Source organism: Nicotiana sylvestris, chromosome 9, assembly GCF_000393655.2.
Source record: "Nicotiana sylvestris chromosome 9, ASM39365v2, whole genome shotgun sequence".
NCBI lineage: Eukaryota > Viridiplantae > Streptophyta > Magnoliopsida > Solanales > Solanaceae > Nicotiana > Nicotiana sylvestris.
Window position 1 is genome coordinate 178,437,053 of NC_091065.1, and position 18,801 is coordinate 178,455,853.

General features: G+C 39.0%; 1 protein-coding gene across 1 annotated transcript; it reads right to left on the reverse strand.

Annotated features, from left to right (window-relative positions):
- Positions 1-11,418: 11,418 nt before the first annotated feature.
- LOC104238726 (1-aminocyclopropane-1-carboxylate oxidase-like) lies at positions 11,419-14,936 on the reverse strand. The gene is made up of 4 exons (XM_009793187.2): positions 14,728-14,936; positions 13,882-14,108; positions 12,574-12,907; positions 11,419-11,922 (listed from the first exon to the last, which is right to left on the reverse strand). The coding sequence occupies exons 1-4, from the start codon at positions 14,830-14,832 to the stop codon at positions 11,626-11,628; spliced, it is 963 nt and encodes a 320-aa protein (XP_009791489.1). The 5' UTR covers positions 14,833-14,936; the 3' UTR covers positions 11,419-11,625.
- Positions 14,937-18,801: the final 3,865 nt, after the last annotated feature.

An 18,801-nucleotide genomic window follows, 5' to 3' on the forward strand; every position in this document is an offset into this window, starting at 1 on the left:
TCCTTACCCAAACAATAAAAACAATACATCCCGGCAAGGGAATCAACAATATAAACAATAACATCCCGACAAGGGAGTCAACTATAACCAATCTTGTTTCAACAATTAACTTCACAAAATAAATCTCAACTTGAGCCAATATTCAACAATGGTCAATTACCAAGAAATTATCATAAGCCTTGTACAACATTGACAATCATCAATTTAAGCATGGACAGTACATAATAAGAGTCACAACAATCATGGTATAAGTCTCACGAGCATGCTAGACACTAACGTATAGATACTAGTCACCACACCTATACGTCGTACTCAACACTAACACGTAACAAATAAGACCACAACACCTATTCCCTCAAGCTAAGGTTAGACCAAACACTTACCTCAATTCCACGGACAAAATCAAGCCTCAATTACCGATTTACCTCTCGGTTCCACTTCCAATCCGCTTGTATATAGTCATAATTTACTTAATAACATCAATAAATGCTAAATAAACCAATTCTAATGCATGAATATAGACTTCCCCATGTATTCCCCAAAAAGTCAAAAATTGATCCCGGACCTGTTAAGTCAAAACTCGAAGTTCGAACCAAAACCTTATTACACATTCACCCACGAACTCAAATATGCAATTGATTTTGAAATCCAACCTCAAATCGAGGTCCAAATCCCCAAAATTTGAAAATCCTAACTTCTACGCAAGAACACCCAATTTTTCATGAAAAACCCTAGATTTTGAGATGAAATCATGTAAAAAGATGAATTAGATTGAAGAAGAGGAGTAAGAAATAACTTACCTATGATTTGGAGAAGTGTAGGTCTTTGAAAAATCGCCTAGGGATATTTAGGGTTCGAAATTTTGAAGAATGAAGTGAAAATCCCATCTAAAATCTCACTTAAAAGGCAGCAGTTATCGCAATTGCTATAATGGGTTCGCATTTGCGAACCGTTTGAATTTCTGTTGCCTTCGCATTTGCGACCTCTGGGTCTTCGCAATTTCGGCCAAGGTTTCGCATTTGCGAGGTTGGCCTTCCTAGACCTTCTTCGCATTTGCGACATTATTGTCGCATTTCCCAGGTCAACAAACTTCACATTTGCGAAGCCTGATCTCACATTTGCGAGATCAAAGGCCTGTGCAAAACACCAGATGCACAGTTGAGTTTTCCTAAGTTCTAATCACTCCGTGGCCTATCCAAAACTCACCCGATCCCTCGGGACTCCAAACCAAACATGCAGGCAAGTCTAAAAACATCATACATACTTGCTCGTGTGATCAAATCATCAAAATAACATCAACAACTACGAATTTAACCTCAAATTCATGAAATTCTTAAGAACGTTGAAATTTTCATTTTCTCAACTAAGGGTCCGATCTATAACAAATCCACTCCTATTCTTACCAAATTTCATATATTCGATTTAATTATTATTTTAAACTTGTACCGGACTCCGGAACCAGAATACGGGCCCGATACCAACAAGATCACACACCATTTCATTTTCAAAAGTCCTTATATCTTCCAGCAAACAATTTGCCCAAGTCCCATATTTTACTACGGACTCTACGGGACCGTCAAATTACTGGTCCTGGTCCATTTACCAAAAATCTTGACCGAAGTCAACTTTAACCAATTTTAAAGGCCAAATTTAATATTTTTCTTAAATTTCACATAATAGCTTTCTGGAAATGCACCCGAACTGCGCACGCAAATTGAGAAGAAAGAAAATGAAGTTTTTAAGGCCTCGGAACTCGAAGTTGAATTCTAATATACAAGATGACCCTTTCGGTCATCGCATATTATTAAAAAAATTATACTTTTAGCATATAGTATAATTTATATTCTCTTTTTATGAAAGCGTTCAATGACTGCATTAATTGTTGGGTGATTAAAAGGAAAGAAGACTTACTAATTGGTAAAAAAAATCAATATCAACATCACATTACCTAACAAGTAACAAGTACTAGCTTTTTTACATATAAATCTGAACGACGTTTCGAGGATGTGCCATATTGATCATCTTTGTTCTCTCATTTGTTCCATTGGGATTTTTTGGTGCCTTTTCGTCTTTTCTTTTCACAATCATAGGAATTTTAATAAATCAATATCCACATAGGTGGATGTAGTGTTTTTTTGTCGGGGTTTTAATAGAACCCATAACTTTCGACGCGAAGTAAAAATTTGTATGTAAAAATTTATTAAAATTGTAAAAATAATAGATATGAACCCGTAAATTTAAAAATATAATAGACTTAATGCTAAAAACCTTAAAAGTTGAGCCCATAGAATTTAAATCCTGGATCCGCCTCTGAATATCCAAGTATTAGTCCCTTGTTTTTAACTCTCATAAAAGAGAATAAGAAAAGAAACTCTATTCTAATTTATGAACTAAAGAAAAAGAAAGATAAATAGGTATTGTTGTAAGAGCCCGTTTGGCTTAGCTGATTTAGAGTAGCTGATAAGCATTATGTGTTAAAAAATACCTTTAAGTGCTAAAGCTGATTTAAAAATAAGCAGTTATATGTTTGGATAAAAGTGCTGAAATTAATAATAAGCAACTGAAGAATTGAGTATACGAAGAATTTTGTTTTAAAAAGAAGTATTTTAGGAATAGAATAGTAAATATTTTGGTCAAACCTAAAGTGCTTAAAAGCTAAAATTTGATAAGTTGGGGGACCAACTTATGACTTATTTTTGGCTTATAAGCACTTAACTTATAAGCACTTTTAATTTTACCAAACACGTAGATAAGCCAAAAAATGCTTATAAGCCAGTTTGACCAGCTTATAAGCTTACCCAAACACCCTCTAAGTTTCAACTAGTCACGAATTAATATCATCACCTTTAAAAAGAAATTCTCTCTCTACAATAGGGCTATTGGCGCAAGTTAAGTAAACCTACGCCAACGGCGGCGGCATGGCAAAAGGGCGAGGATGACCGAAGAAACAAGCAATTGTAACAGTGGGAAGCTCAGTCAGTGCTAGCGTGATAGCTGAAACCCTAGAAAATGGAAGTGAACAACGAGTGACTACCTCTGTCTCCATTAATTTCGGCAAGTAAAATGACCACCGGAGCTAGAAAATTGAACATAAGTGAGCCTCTGCAAATGCAATTGACAGGAATTACTGAAGAGCGCAACCAACGCAGCTCAAACAACCAGATCTGAGAAACTGAGCAGACATCAAAGGGCCAAGCTCCAGATAACACTTGGTCTGGGCTATTCAACCGAAATCGAGCAGCAACTAACGATATGTCACTTGATTACATACCACCAGAATTGGTTGATGGAAGTTTAATGGTCAACCTTGATAAGGAAGAAATAAATAGGGAAGCTGATAAGTGGAAGGCTGTTTTAGTAGTTTATGTGATAGGTGAAACACTAGGATATTACTATATAAAACGATATGTGGCTCAAAATTGGATTATGGTAGCTAAACCTGAAGTGTATTATCATGCAGGAGGGTATTATATTGTTAAATTCTAGTCGATGGCTGATTTGAATGAAGTACAGTATGCAGGCCCATATAACATCAAGAACAAACCTATGATCTTGAAACAATGGTGCCCAGAGTTTGATTTTAACGCTAAATTCCTTACAGAGTTATCTTTGTGGGTTAAATTTCCTAGCCTACCTATGAATTGCTGGAGCCGAGATTCATTGAGCAGGATAGCTAGTGCGATTGGAGTGCCAAAGTATGCAGATGAATGTACAGTAAAGCAAACCAGAATATCATTTGCTAGAATGCTTATAGAGGTCAATGTCACCAAGCCATTACCAGATGAAGTAACTATACTGGATCCATCAGGGAAAATATTTCAACAATTAGCTATATTTGAATAGAAGACAGATTATTGTGAAGAATGTCTAATGATAGGACATAATTGTACAAAGCAGAAAATGAAAGATGTGAAGAATGAGGAACAAAGGAATAACAACATTCGAAAGAGGAAGCAAGGTCCTAAGAAAATAGTGCAAACCTGGGTACCAAAGGAGGATAAAAGAGATGCAGTTGAAGCTAATGGTGAGAAGAAGGAAACTCAATATGCAGCAACCAATCCAAAAAGCTCAGCAGCCAATAGAGAGAGTGGATCCAATAGAGAGAGTGGATACATAGGAATTGAGCTCACAATCTAAAGGGAAGCAATTATTAAAAGGGAAGGCAGCAAAAGAAATTAACGGTCGACCTGTGAATCAATTAATTGAAGCAGCTATTACGATGAGAAATGAATTTGAGATCCTGCAGTGTAAAGATTATGTGATGACAAAACTCCTACCTACTGATATAGGTGGAGGATTTATATGTCATCAATAATGACATGATTAGTATGGAACATGAGGGGTATAAATAAGAGATATAAGCAGAAAGAATTAGCTAAGTATCTCAAAGAAAACAAAATTAAAGTAGCAGAATTAGTGGAGACAAGGGTGAAGGAACATATAGCACAAGAAGTCTATAATAAAATTGTCCCAGGGTGGGGATTTGAGAATAATTACAATCATGAACAGAATGGTAGGATTTGGTTGATCTAGGATACTAATGTTTAAAAGATTGCAGTTCTGAAGAAGGAAGCACAGATTATCCATTGTTCAGTGGTGAGAAGGAATCAACAAATAGACTGTGAAATGAAAATAATGTATAGATACAATACAGTGGAGCAGAGGAGAGATTTATGGAAGCAATTGAACAGTTTATCTCAAACAACAACTAAACCATGGATCATTTGGGGGGATTTCAACTCTATCTTACGTCCACAAGATAGATTGAAAGGAGCACCAGTCACTAGCTATGAGATAAAGGATTTCACTTAATGTCTTCAACAATTGATGCTAAATAAATTGCCATGGAAAGGAGATTATTATACTTGGACAAATAAGCAACAAGAGGGTGATAGAATATGGAGCATAATAGATAGAGCCTTTGGAAATGCTGAATGGATGTTAAAATATGACCATTTGCTAAATGAATATAAACTTTCACAAATATCATACTACTGTCCTATGATGATAACCACTAATGTGAGGGAGCCAAGGATCAGAACAGCATTCAAATTTTTCAATGTATGGGCAACTCATGAGAATTTTCTCCACCTAGTGAGGAAAACTGAAAACAGAGATATCACTTGCACAAGATGAGGAATATCTGGATTAAACAGAAGGAATTAAGGGAGAAGCTGAAAAGATTAAATGAAGCTGAATTCAAGGGTATAGTAGCAAGAATTATTCAAGCAAGAGAAGATCTTCAAGAAATACAACTCAAGATAAGGCACCAATACTTAGATGAGTTAGCAATGGAAGAAAAGAAGATTATCTGTCAACTTGAAAAGTGGTCTATGACTGAAGAAAGTGCATTGAAATAAAAAGCCAGGGCAGGGTGGAACAAACTTGGAGATGCCAATACAAGTTACTTTTCAGCTGTTATAAAAGATAGAAAACAGAAGAAACAAATACTAGAGTCTCAAGAGGGAGGAAGATTAACAGAAGCAAGAGATATCAAGCTAGAGATAATACAATTTTATAAGTCACTTATGGGGTCAGCTTTGCACAATGTGACAACAGTTAATAAGACAAATCATGAGAAGGGAGAGTGTACTGAGTCATACTCAACAGCTCCAACTATGTGAAGAAGTGACAAAAGAGGAGATTTGTTCAGGCCTTCAGTCTATAGGAGATGACAAAGCTCCAGGTGTGGATGGATATAATGTTGTATTCTATAAAAGAGCTTGGCTAGTCATTACAAGTGAAATCATTGAAGTCGTGCAAGATTTCTTTACAACGGGCAAAATGTATAAAGGAATTAACTGTACAACAGTCACCCTGATACCAAAGGTAGTCAATCCTGCTACAATTAAAGAGTATAGGCGAATTGCTTATTGCGTTGTTCTATCAAAAATCATAGCAAAGATCCTTGCAGGCAGAATCCAGAAGGTGATAGCATCCATTATCATTGAAACTCAATCAGGATTTATCACAGGAAGGAAAGTAGTAGATAATGTGATTATGGCTCATGAGTTGGTGAAGACCTTTACAAGAATACATATATCATCCAGATATATGATTAAGGTTGATATTCAGAAGGCATATGACACTGTGGATTGGAAATTTTTGGAACAAATGTTGACAGAATTGTATTTCCCTAAAAAATTTATCAGATGGGTGATTGAGTGTGTTACTACTGTTAACTACTCCATAGTTATAAATGGAGAGTCAACCCCACCCTTTGATGCTGCCAGAGGACTTCATCAAGGAGTTCGAATGTCTCCCTTCCTATTTGCTATTGTTATGGCGTATTTGAGCAGAAGTCTCATCACCTTAAAAGAAGAGAAGCAATTTAAGTATCATCCAAACTGTTCTAAGCTAAACATTACACATTTGTGCTTTGCAGATGATCTTCTCATGTTTGCTAAAGGTGAAAAATATCAGTGGGGCTCCTACATGTAAAGTTTGGTATATTTACAAATGCTTCAGGGCTACAGGCTAATCAATCCAAGAGTGTTATCTATTATGGTGGGTTTTCAGAAGAAAGAAAGTAGGAAATCCAACAAGCAATTGGATCTAGGAATTCCACTGGCTACTAAAAAGCTGAAATTGATAGAGTGGCAGCCTCTAATAACCAAAATAACAAGAAGAATATCATCATGGACAACTAAGAAGTTATCATATGCAGGCAGAGTACAACTGGTAAAGTCAGTACTTTTTGGTATTCAATCCTATTGGGCACAACTGTTTATCATACCTGCTAAGGTGATGAAAGTCATAGAGGGATACTGCAGAAGCTTTATATGGTCAGGAACAAATAAAATTACCAGAAAGTAACTAGTAGCTTGGAGTAGGATGTGCATGCCAAATTTAGCAGGGGGATTAAATCTCACATATCTTAAATTGTGGAACAAAGAAGTCATAACAAAAATTTGTTGGGACTTGAAGACTAAGAAAGACACTTTGTGGATTAAGTGGATTCATGAATACTACATAAAACCACAAACTTTGGAGAGTATGACTATCCCCCAACAAGCTCAAGAAAATACTCAAAGCAAGAGATGAATTGAGATATGTGCAACCAGAGTACTTGAAGCACAAAAGCATGATCAGAAGCATATATTTGAAAATGGTTGGGGAGTTACCTAAAATTACATGGAAAAGCATCATGTGTGGCAATGAAGCCAGACCAAAAGCAATGTTTATAACGTGGCTACAACAACAAGATAGGCTGCTAACTGCTGCAAGACTGGAAAGCTGGGGAATTCAAGTTGGAAATGACTGTTTCATGTGTAAAGAGGTAGCTGAAACCAGGGATCATCTGTTTGCGGAATGTGCAATTGGAAGACAGGTTTGGAAGAAGCTAATGCAGTGGCTGCAAATCACTTGGGTGGATATGAGCACATGGAACCAGATGTAACAATGGATTGAGCAGGACACAAAAGAGAAAACTATGAAGGCAAAGTTAGTGAAGCTGGTGTTTACAGAATATGTTTACAACAACAACAACAACAACAACAACCCAGTATAATCCCACACGTGGGGTCTGGGGAGGGTAATATGTACGCAGACCTTACCCCTACCCCGAAGGGTAGAGAGGCTGTTTCCAGGAGACCCTCGACTCATAAAGCAACAGAAGCCGATATATTAGTACCATAAAAATGCATAATAAAATAACAGCAATACAATAATAGCAATACAATAGATATGAAATACAGAATACGACATACGGAAAAGATGACTGGTATAGTAAGACTAGCAGGTAAAGCCTTGCATCAATAGATGACCAATGACATTCTTAGTCTAACTCCTAACTGGCTAGTCTCACTCTATTGTGATGTAGAAATATTCACAACTCTCCCCTAACCTACAACCTTAATACTCGACCTCCATAATTCCCTGTTAAGGGCCATGTCCTCAGTAATCCGAAGTCGCGCCATGTCCTGTCTGATCACCTCTCCCCAATACTTCTTAGGTCGTCCTCTACCTCTCCGCGTGTCCACTACAGCCAGTCGCTCACACCTCCTCACCGGTGCATCAGTGCTCCTCCTCTGAATGTGCCCGAACCATCTGAGTCTTGCTTCTCGCATCTTGTCCTCTATGAGGGCCACGCCCACCTTCTCTCGAATATCTTCATTCCTAATCTTATCCATTCTTGTATGCCCGCACATCCACCTCAACATTCTCATCTTCGCTACTTTCATCTTCTGGATGTGTGAGTTCTTTACCGGCCAACATTCAGTTCCATATAACATGGCAGGCTTAACCACTGCTCTATAAAACTTACCTTTTAGTAACGGTGGTACTTTCTTATCACACAAGACTCCCGACGCTAACCTCCACTTCATCCACCCCACCCCTATACGGTGTGTGACATCCTCGTCAATCTCCCCGATCCCCTGAATAACCGATCCAAGGTACTTGAAACTACCCCTTTTGGGAATGACTTGAGAGTCAAGCCTCACCTCAACTCCCGCTTCCGTCGGCTCAACTCCAAATTTGCACTCGAGGTATTCCGTCTTCGTCCTGCTCAACTTGAAACCTTTAGACTCAAGAGCATGTCTCCAAATCTCTAGCCTCTCATTGACGCCGCCTCGTGTCTCGTCAATTAGAATAATGTCATCAGCAAATAGCATGCACCATGGCACCTCCCCTTGAATATGATGAGTCAGTGCATCCATCACCAGGGCAAATAGGAATGGGCTGAGCGCAGACCCTTGATGCAACCCCGTAATAACTGGAAAATGTTCAGAGTCGCCTCCTACTGTCCTAACCCGAGTCTTAGCTCCATCATACATGTCTTTAATCACCCTAATATAGTCAATCGGGACCCCTTTATCCTCTAAGCAGCTCCATAAGACCTCCCTAGGAACCTTATCGTACGCTTTCTCCAAATCAATAAACACCATGTGAAGATCCTTCTTCCTATCCCTGTACTGTTCCACCATCCTCCTAATAAGGTGGATAGCTTCTGTGGTAGATCGTCCCGGCATGAACCCGAACTGGTTGTCTGAAATAGACACCGTCCTTCGCACTCTCATTTCTACCACTCTCTCCCAAACTTTCATGGTATGACTTAGTAATTTGATGCCCCTATAGTTGTTACAGCTCTGGACATCACCTTTGTTCTTATACAACGGGACCATTGTACTCCACCTCCACTCTTCAGGCATCCTATTAGTCTTGAATATAACACTAAACAATGCAGTAAGCCATTCCAAGCCTGCTCTACCCACACACCTCCACAGTTCAACCGGGATTTCGTCTGGCCCGGTAGCTCTGCCCCTCTCATCTTACGCATTGCCTCCATGACTTCATCGATCTCAATGTCCCTACAATTACTTAATTCATGGTGACTGTCGGCATTCCTCGATTCCCCAGGTCTAATATCTTGATCTCCTTCTTCACTTAGAAGTTTATGAAAGTAGGTCTGCCACCTTCTCTTAATCTGGTCATCTCCCATCAAAACTTTGCCGTCGTCATCTTTTATGCACCTCACCTGGTCTAGATCTCGAGTTATCCTCTCTCTCGCCTTAGCGAGTCGGAATAACTTCTTCTCCCCGCCTTTGTTCCTTAGTTCCTCATACAGATGAGCAAAAGCTGTCGTCTTAGCCTCCGTCACTGCCATCTTTGCCTCCTTCCTAGCTACCTTATACCTCTGACTGTTCTCTCTCTTCTCCTCCTCGTTAGTGCTCCCTACTAACCGCAGGTAAGCCGCCTTCTTCGCTTCCACTTTACCTTGGACAGCTGCATTCCACCACCAATCTCCTTTATGTCACCATTGCGGCCCGTAGATATCCCTAACACCTCTCTCGCCGCCTTTCTTATATAGTCCGCCGTCGTCGACCACATTGTGTTTGCGTCCCCACCACTTCTCCAAGCTCCCATTGCCGATAACCTTCCTTCCAACTCCTTAGCTTTATCCTTAGTTAAGGCGCCCCACCTAATCCTAGAGCGTCCTTGTACTGACCTCTTCTTCCTCCTTATCCTAATACAAATGTCCATCACCAAAAGCCTATGTTGTGTTGAGAGGGTCTCACCGGGGATAACCTTGCAGTCCTCGCACAACCTTCTGTCGCATCTCCTGAGGAGGAGATAGTCAATCTGAGTCTTCGCCACCGAACTTTGGTAAGTAACCAAATGTTCATCCTGCTTCGTAAAACTCGAGTTCGCAATGACTAGATCGAAAGCCTTGGCAAAGTCCAACAGCGCAATGCCCCCTCCGTTCCGCTCTCCGTAACCAAAGCCGCCATGCACCTCAGTGTACCCACCTGCAGATGACCCAATATGACCATTGAAATCTCCTCCTATGAATAACCTCTCAGAAGGCGGTATACTACGAACAATCTCATCCAACCCCTCCCAAAAGCACCTCTTAATATCCTCATCTAAGCCTGCTTGCGGTGCGTACGCGCTAACGACATTTAAAGTACCCTCACCTACCACCAACTTAATAGTCATTAGTCTATCATTCACCCGCCTGACCTCTACCACGGACTCTCTAAGATGACTATCTACCAGGATACCCACTCCATTCTTACCCCTCAGGATACCAGAGTACCACAACTTATACCCATCCACGTTTTTCGCCCTCGATCCGACCCACCTAGTCTCCTGGACACACGCTACATTAATCTTCCTCTTCTGCAGGATTTTCGCCAACTCTATGGATTTACTAGTTAGTGAACCTATGTTCCATGATCCGATTCTCAACCTATAGGCTCCATTGCCCCCTCTACCTCCCCTGCTACCCGACCCACCCCCTGACCCCAGCCCCCCACTCTGCCCCACCTGAGGACATGCCCTTATTCTATCATCCCAGACTGCAGCCACTACACCTACAACTATCTAGAGAAGACTCGGTAGTGCACAACGTACGCAAATCAAACAAGAAGGAAACAAGTGGTAACTAGTATCCTAGTTGAAAGGAACAACAGGCTGTTTGCTCATAAGGATAATACATGTGAAACAATGGCTAGAGAGATTGCATATACTTGTCATGTTCGAGCCAATAGTACTACGCTGATTTCTACATAATACTTTTGGTTATTAATGAAAAGCTTATAATCACCACAAAAAAAAAAAAAAAGATAACCCTATCGACACTCTAGTGATTGAAATATATCCTCCTCCATTTGGGTTGTCCTATATGAATATCCAAATTCCACATAGTACTGATATTTTTTCACGAGATAAATGCCACATGGCATGCCACATACTATTTCACCCCCTCTTCTCCATATGTTCTTCTATCATTAGCAGCATGACCACATCCATTTTGTTTATGTAACTTTGAATGGTGAGAAATCATGGCTTTTTGTTCTTCTTTTTTTTTTTTTAATAAAAAAAATTCCGCGAAATTTATTTTAGGTGTTATGTTCAAGGATAATTTGGTCAGTACTTTTATCTTAGTGATGGGGATAAGCAGAAACCCACTCATTAGAGAGGTTAAGGAAATCTACTTATTAAGGTTAAAGAGAATATATAGTTTTTGAAACTTTACAATGAGACCCTCTTGAGAATAACAAATTCAGACATCTTACATTCACACAAAGCCACATACTCCAACATTAATCAAATACTATCTATATATTTTTTCCCTTCTTTTGATTCAAATATGAAATCGATTGGCCTAAATTGAGACTCTCAAGCAGTTGCTATGGGACCTAAGTTAGCAGTTGTTTCCATTGCCTTATTCATTGCTTCAAATCTTGGTTCCTTAGCTTGGAACTTAAGAGCTGCATATAATTTCATATAGTCCTCAAACACAAATTTGGGATACTTTAGTTTGTTTTCCTTTTCTTCTTTATCAGCCAATTCTGGTGCTGGAAAAATTACAGCATCACTCCCCGGATTGTAGAAAGATGCTATAGACATCCTGTTCCCATCTGGCTGAGCAATTACTCTGTGCTCCACACTCTTGTATTTTCCATTTGTGATCACCTTCATCAACCATTCAACCAAAAACAAAATTATTAGTAAAACCATGTAAATATTTTACTAACACATATTAATGTAATAAACACTACATAATGACAATTGAATTAAGAGTTAATGTTCTATTAGTTGACGGTATAAATATTATTTATCCAATCAAGTCATTTAAAATATAATTGCTGGTAACTCTATTTAATAAGCATTTTGTCTAAATTTATTATTTTATTATTACACTAGTCTATATGAATATTGTTAAAAGAGTGGAATGATGTAGCGAATAGCCTTTAAAACAGTCTCTCGAAAAGTTCCCTAGAAAAATGTTTGTTATTGATCATGAATCAGCAACCAAATATGTCATTGCTCACGAATCTATTGTCAAGCTCAGACTAAGCTATCTCCAAGAGAATAGGGTCCCAACGGATGAAGAATTGGGGGGAGGGGGTGTTATTTACTATTTCTAAATTTCCCTCCTTCCGCCCCCTTCACTACTATTTTGATTTTCTATCGAGCTCTCTAATAATATAATTCTTGATTGATAAATGGTAAATAATTTGCTATAACAAGTGAAATCATATCGACACTGAAATAAATTATATCATTTAATTGTGTATAACTTGAATCCTAAAATAAAATAAAATAAAATAAAATAAAGTATACCTCTAATTGGTCACCTATGTTGACAACAATGGAGTGGCGCATTGGTGGGACATCAATCCATTTACCATCTTTTAGGAGCTGTAGTCCACTGACTTTGTCATCTTGGAATAGAAGTATAATGCCACCTGCATCTGTGTGAGCCCTAAGACCTTTAATTAGTTCTGGTTTTGGACAAGGTGGGTAATTAGCAACCTTTGTTCCAAAAGTTGGACCTTTTGTACCATAAAAAGCCTTCTTTAGATAACCTTGTTCAAGGCCAAGGTTCTCACATAGCAAGTCCAAAAGATCCTCTGCTAGTTTCTCTAGTTTTTGTGCGAATTCTTTCATCACCTTCCTGTAATTATGGCCAAAGTAAAATTTAGTTAAACAAGCAAAGTGAGGTCATTATAGTTAAAATAGTTACCAGTTTGAATCTATGTTACTTGCACTCTTCAAAAATGTCGCTAGCTAGGTACATGTCGGATCTTTTAAAATTAGTGCATGTTTGGAGTATCTGACACGGGTGTAACAACATTTTTGGAAAGTCCATGCAACATAGGTTAAAAGACAAAATAAGGTTAATTTTAAATATGGTCACTATAGTCTGGTAGTTTTTTTTTTTCTTTTTTGACAAAATACGGTTAAAAGACAAAATAAGGTTAATTTTAAATATGGTCACTATAGTCTGGTAGTTTTTTTTAGTTTTTTTTTCTTTTTTGACACAATACGGTTAATTTTGACAAAATACGGTTAATTTTGACAAAATAAGGTTAATTTTAAATATGGTCACTATAGTCTGGTAGTTTTTTTTTTCTTTTTTTTTTTTTTGACGTGAAATTTATAGGGTGGCAAAGTGCTGACATGATGAGTAGTTGTCATAACTTGGAAAAAATTGACTTTCATGTCATTTCTATTTTCAAGCGCAATTCACATATAGTTCAGTTACTTTAATATAATAAAAATATAATTTTGTGATTTTACTATTATAATAAGCAGAGTTAAGTAACTATACAAAAAAATTAACCTAAGAACTTCCAGTAGCATAGATTCTACTTATGTCAAAAACCATAATTTGGTGATTGAAATGTAATCTTAAATAAAATGGAAATGTCAAAAACCATAATTTGGTGATTGAAATGTAATCTTAAATAAAATGGAAGCCCGGTGCACAAGGTATCCCGCGTTCACGTAAAGGGGTAGGGCCACACCTCAAGGGGTATGATGTAGACAACCTACCATAATGCAAGCATTCGTGGATATTTTCACGGCTCGAATCCGTGACTTACAGGAATGTCAAATAAAGAACAAAAAAAATGAAAATGTTTTGACCTGTAATCATCAACAAGATCAGGAACATCTGAGATGTTTGAAACAGGAAGATGTTTCAAGAAGAAAGTACTTTCCCAATCCAAATCATCAATCTCAGCCTGAACAGCCTCAAGTCCTTTGTTTGCCACCATTTCTTTGAATCTTTGTTCCATACACTTCTTGTAATGTTCCTTTGTTAGCTTCTCCACAGTGTCCATAAGCTCATGAGATATCCCATGATTCACCAGCTTTAATTTTATGTGTCAAAACAGACAACAAAATATATAATTATTCCAATTTATTGATTACAGCAAGTTCTCACTCTATTTTTTAGGTTACTATATCATCTTTGATATGAAGAGTTATCTATAGTTGTAGACCAATTATACCTTATGGTGTAGAAAATCTGTACAATGTTCACGCACAGAACTTAAACTCTAGAGAAATTAAAATCGTATACTTAGTACATTAGAGTAGATATACTGAATGTGCAAAATAATATTTATACTAACAAGAAATTAAAAGATAATTGCAGACAACCGTTTTTAACAAGTGAGATTAGTAACCTAAACAATACATTAAGTTACCTGTTACAACAGAATACAACAATAACAACAACAACAACAATAAAAACCCGATATAATCTTACAAGTGGGGGTCTGAAGAGGGTAGTATGTACACAGACCTTACCTCTACCCTGGGGATAGAGAAATAGTTTCTGATAAACCCTCGGCACAATAAGATGAAAAGACAATTGAACAATATTACAATAGCATAAAAACTGATAATTAAAAATTAAAAAAAAAAAAAAAAGAAGCTCTACGCCGCTAGTGTATATAATAAATTAAATCTACAGTAGAATATTACCTCAAGGAAGCCCCAATTTTCACAGGCATCCTTTATTTTCTCCATTGTCGCAGCTCTTTGTTCAGTGTTAAGCATCTCCATGTCAATCACTGGGAAGGTCTCCATCTTTTTTTTCTCCTTATCTTTTTCACTCTTCTAAATATACGGAATTAATTCAGTAGCTCGTCTGCATAATGGAGAGGAAGACTACTTTGGAAGAGTATTTATAGGCGTTTGAGGTGTGGGAAAACAGATAAAGACAAATGACTAGGTGATTTATTGGAAATATTTAAATAATTACAAACCTATACTCTCTTTTTCCATCTTATGTAAACTTTTTTTAGTTTATTCTAAAAAGAACATACCCTTTTAAAATTTAGAAACAATTTAATTTTAACTTCTCATTTTGTCTTTAATGTAAAATAATATAGTCACACAAATATTGTTATGACATATTCAAAATTATAAGTTTTAAGAACATTATATGTATGGGTCTGAATTTGACCGAGCACGACCTGCAGTGAGCATGACATACGGCCGAGCATCTGCGAGTCCACGCCTAGAAGGATACGACCTTATACTAAAAGAAGAAACAGTACGACCTTGACTGTAGAGTAAGTCCATTTAGTGGACATTAAGAATATTCCTTAAATATCTTTGGCAGGTCATTTCTGGAGGGGGGGAGTAGAGAGATTCCTTAATATATAAGAGGAATGCGAGCTTTGTAAAAGGGGGGCTCTGAAAAATTCACCAACCTTGAATAAGAAAGGAAATCTACAATTCTCTTCTCTCTATTATTTTCATCCTAGAGTTTATTATTTTCGGCTACGATTTACCCCTTCATCATCGATTGATTTGTTCAAAAAGGTTTTAACATCTTTTGAGTCAAACAATTTGGCACCGTCTATGGGGATTTCCATAAGTGAAATCATAGTTCTCATCTAGGTTCTTGAAAGTGAGGATTACAGTTCTTCAAACTCCATAAAAACCAACAATGGCAAAAAACGAAGCGAGGCTAAAGATGATTGCATATGTCTCAAACAATCTCTTGAACTCCCTCAACGAAGCCGGTAGAGAAGACACTGAGAACACAACACCAAGCGTTACACCGGAGGGGGAGATCTCACCTTCTCCACACAGGGATCTAACGGTCTTGCACAAAAGGGGAGCCTCAGCGTCCACAGTGAGGAAAGCACCACGAGCAGTCAAACCGCTGCTAGAAGAATGGTTGACAAGTGCTCTGAGCAACATGCTCGAAAAACCTCCTCAAGGAAATGTCGAAGACTTGCCGCCTACAGGAATCGCAGCTACCACCAATGAGCCAAGCACTACACGAACGGGCAACACCCGCACTATCACTGATGCGGGTGATGATGCACTCATGGCCATCTTAAAGAAAATGGAAGAGATGGAAAACGAGAAAAAGACGCTCCGTGATCAAATGAAGGAGCATCACGAAAGAGTTGACAAAATACCAGGTGCCCCTAAGCTATTACCAAAACGCGATGTGGGCCGATTCATCGAACAACCGTACATTGACAGGGTTGCTCCTCATCCTATTCCAAAAACCTTCAAAATCCCGCCATACTTGAAAATATACGACGGGACCACGGACCCGGAGGATTATCTAATCCATTATGTTACTGCAGTGAAGGGCAACGATCTGTCAAAGGAACATGTACCATCTGTGCTGCTAAAAAAGTTCGATGAAACTTTGACAGGGGGAGCATTGACATGGTACTCCCAGCTACCGGCACGATCAATATCAACATTTGAAGAGATGGCGGATAAATTCGCCACCACTCATGCCGGGGCGAAGAAGACTGAAGCTAGGGTCAGATGTCGAGGTAATAAACCATGACTTCGAAGACAGTAACATTTTCGATAAGTCAGATGTCGATGGTTTGTCTTTCCCTCACTATGATGCTTTGGTTATAACTTTACGCATCGCTGATACAGATTTAAAAAGAATCATGGTAGACGACGGAAGCGGCACGTGTATTGTTCACCCGCGAGTTCTCATGCAAATAAGGCTTGAGGATAAAATAATACTACGTTGCATAAAACTAACGGGTTTTAACAATGCAGTAGAGCGGACATCAGGAGAAATAGTGCTACCTGTCCTAGCAGGAAGAGTCATACTGGAAACAACATTCCACATCATGAACCAGGAAACAAGTTGTAACTCCATCATAGGGCGACTATGGATACACGCCATGCGAGCCGTCCCCTCAAGCTTCTATCAATTGATCAAATTTCCCACCCCGTGGGGAATATTTAGCATCCGAGCCGAGTCATGCGCCGACCAAGAATGCTATCAGATCGCCCAAGATTGCACACATACCAAACAACTGAAAGGTGCAAGTGCGGAGGCATAACAATCAGCCATGTCGGGAACTAAACCCGACCCACAAACAGAGGTCATCAAAGACTCAGACATCGTAGAAGCCTGCAAGGCAACTATAGAGGATCTTGAACCCATCTGATTGGACGACGCTGACAACACAAAAAAGGCTTACATAGGGCACAACCTCTCGGAGCCAGGTAAATATCGTGAATTTTTAACTAACAATGCCATTTTGTTTGCCTTCTCCCATTCAGATATGCCAGTAATCCCAAAGGACATCACCACTCATAAATTGAATATCGACCCACTCTATCCGCCGGTATGACAAATAAGGAGGAAGTTCAATGCATCAATCAATGAGGCAGTCAGCGAAGATGTAGATAAATTGGTCGTCAACGGTTCCATCAGAGAATCAAAATACCCCTAATGGGTCGCCAATGTGGTCATGGTAAAAAAGAAGAACGGGAAATGGCGAATGTGTGTAGACTTCACCGATCTAAGCAAAGCATGCCCGAAGGATTCCTTCCCGTTACCCCATATCGATCAACTGATCGATGCGACATCGGGGCACAAGTTGTTGAGCTTCTTGGATGCCTACTCCGGTTACAATCAAATTCTAATGGCTGAAGAAGATCAAGAAAAGACGACTTTCATCACTCACCAAGGAACGTACTGCAATAAAGTGATGTCGTTCGAACTCAAGAATGTAGGGGCCACGTACCAGAGGATAGTCACAAAAATGTTCAAAGAACAACTCGGCAAGACCATGGAGGTGTATATAGATGACATACTGGTAAAGTCGACAAAGAAAGAGGATCATATTAGCCATCTGAAAGAGGCCTTCAAAATATTAAGGCAGTACGGGATGAAACTAAATCCCGAGAAGTGCGCCTTTGGTGTAACCTCGGGAAAATTCCTCGACTTCCTTGTATCACAAAGGGGAATCGAAGTCAACCCGGATCAAATCAAAGCCATCGACACAATACCAGAAGTACTAACCAGCAAAAAACAGGTACAGAAGCTAACATGGCGAATAACTACTTTGTCGAGGTTCATTTCACGATCCTCAGACAGATGCCACAAATTCTTTAATGTGTTGAGAAAAGACCGCTGGTTGCAATGGAATGAAGAATGTGTCAATGCCCTGAGGAAGCTAAAAGTGTATCTGTCTTCGCAGCCATTACTCATCAAAGTGGATCTGGGTGAGTGTCTACTTGTGTATTTGGCAGTTTCGGAAGTTGTAGTAAGTGCAGTCTTGGTCCGCGAAAATAAAGGTATGCAGTCTCCAATTTACTATATCAGCAAAACTTAATAGATGCCAAGACAAGGTAACCTCACCTTGAAAAGCTAACTCTGGCACTAGTCGTAGCTTCACGCAAGCTTAAACCATATTTTCAATGTCACCCCATAAAAGTGGTAACAACCTTCCCCCTAAGAGGTATCCTGCACAAACCCGAACTCTCAGGTAGACTCGCAGAATGGGTTATAGAGTTAAGCGAGCACGACATAACATACCAACCACAAATTGCCATTAAGTCGCAAGTGCTCGCTGACTTCGTCGTTGATTTCAGCGCGAAAATATTGCCGGAGGCAGAATAAGAAGCGCTTCGCACTTCCACACGTACCGACCTCTGGGTCCTCTACACCGATGGCGCCTCGAACGCCTCGGGTTTGGGACTGGGACTCTTCCTCGAAGTCCCTACCGATGAAGTAATTCGCCAGTCCATACGATGCCTCGAGATGACTAA

Bases quoted from the DNA above. Each gene is read 5' to 3' on its own strand.
- LOC104238726 (XM_009793187.2), bottom strand. From the start codon at position 14,832: ATGGAGACCTTCCCAGTGATTGACATGGAGATGCTTAACACTGAACAA. The intron at 14,109-14,727 runs GTAATATTCTAC...ATAAAATTAAAG, and splicing joins AAAATTGGGGCTTCCTTGAG to CTGGTGAATCATGGGATATC. The intron at 11,923-12,573 runs GTATACTTTATT...TGGTTGATGAAG, and splicing joins ACATAGGTGACCAATTAGAG to GTGATCACAAATGGAAAATA.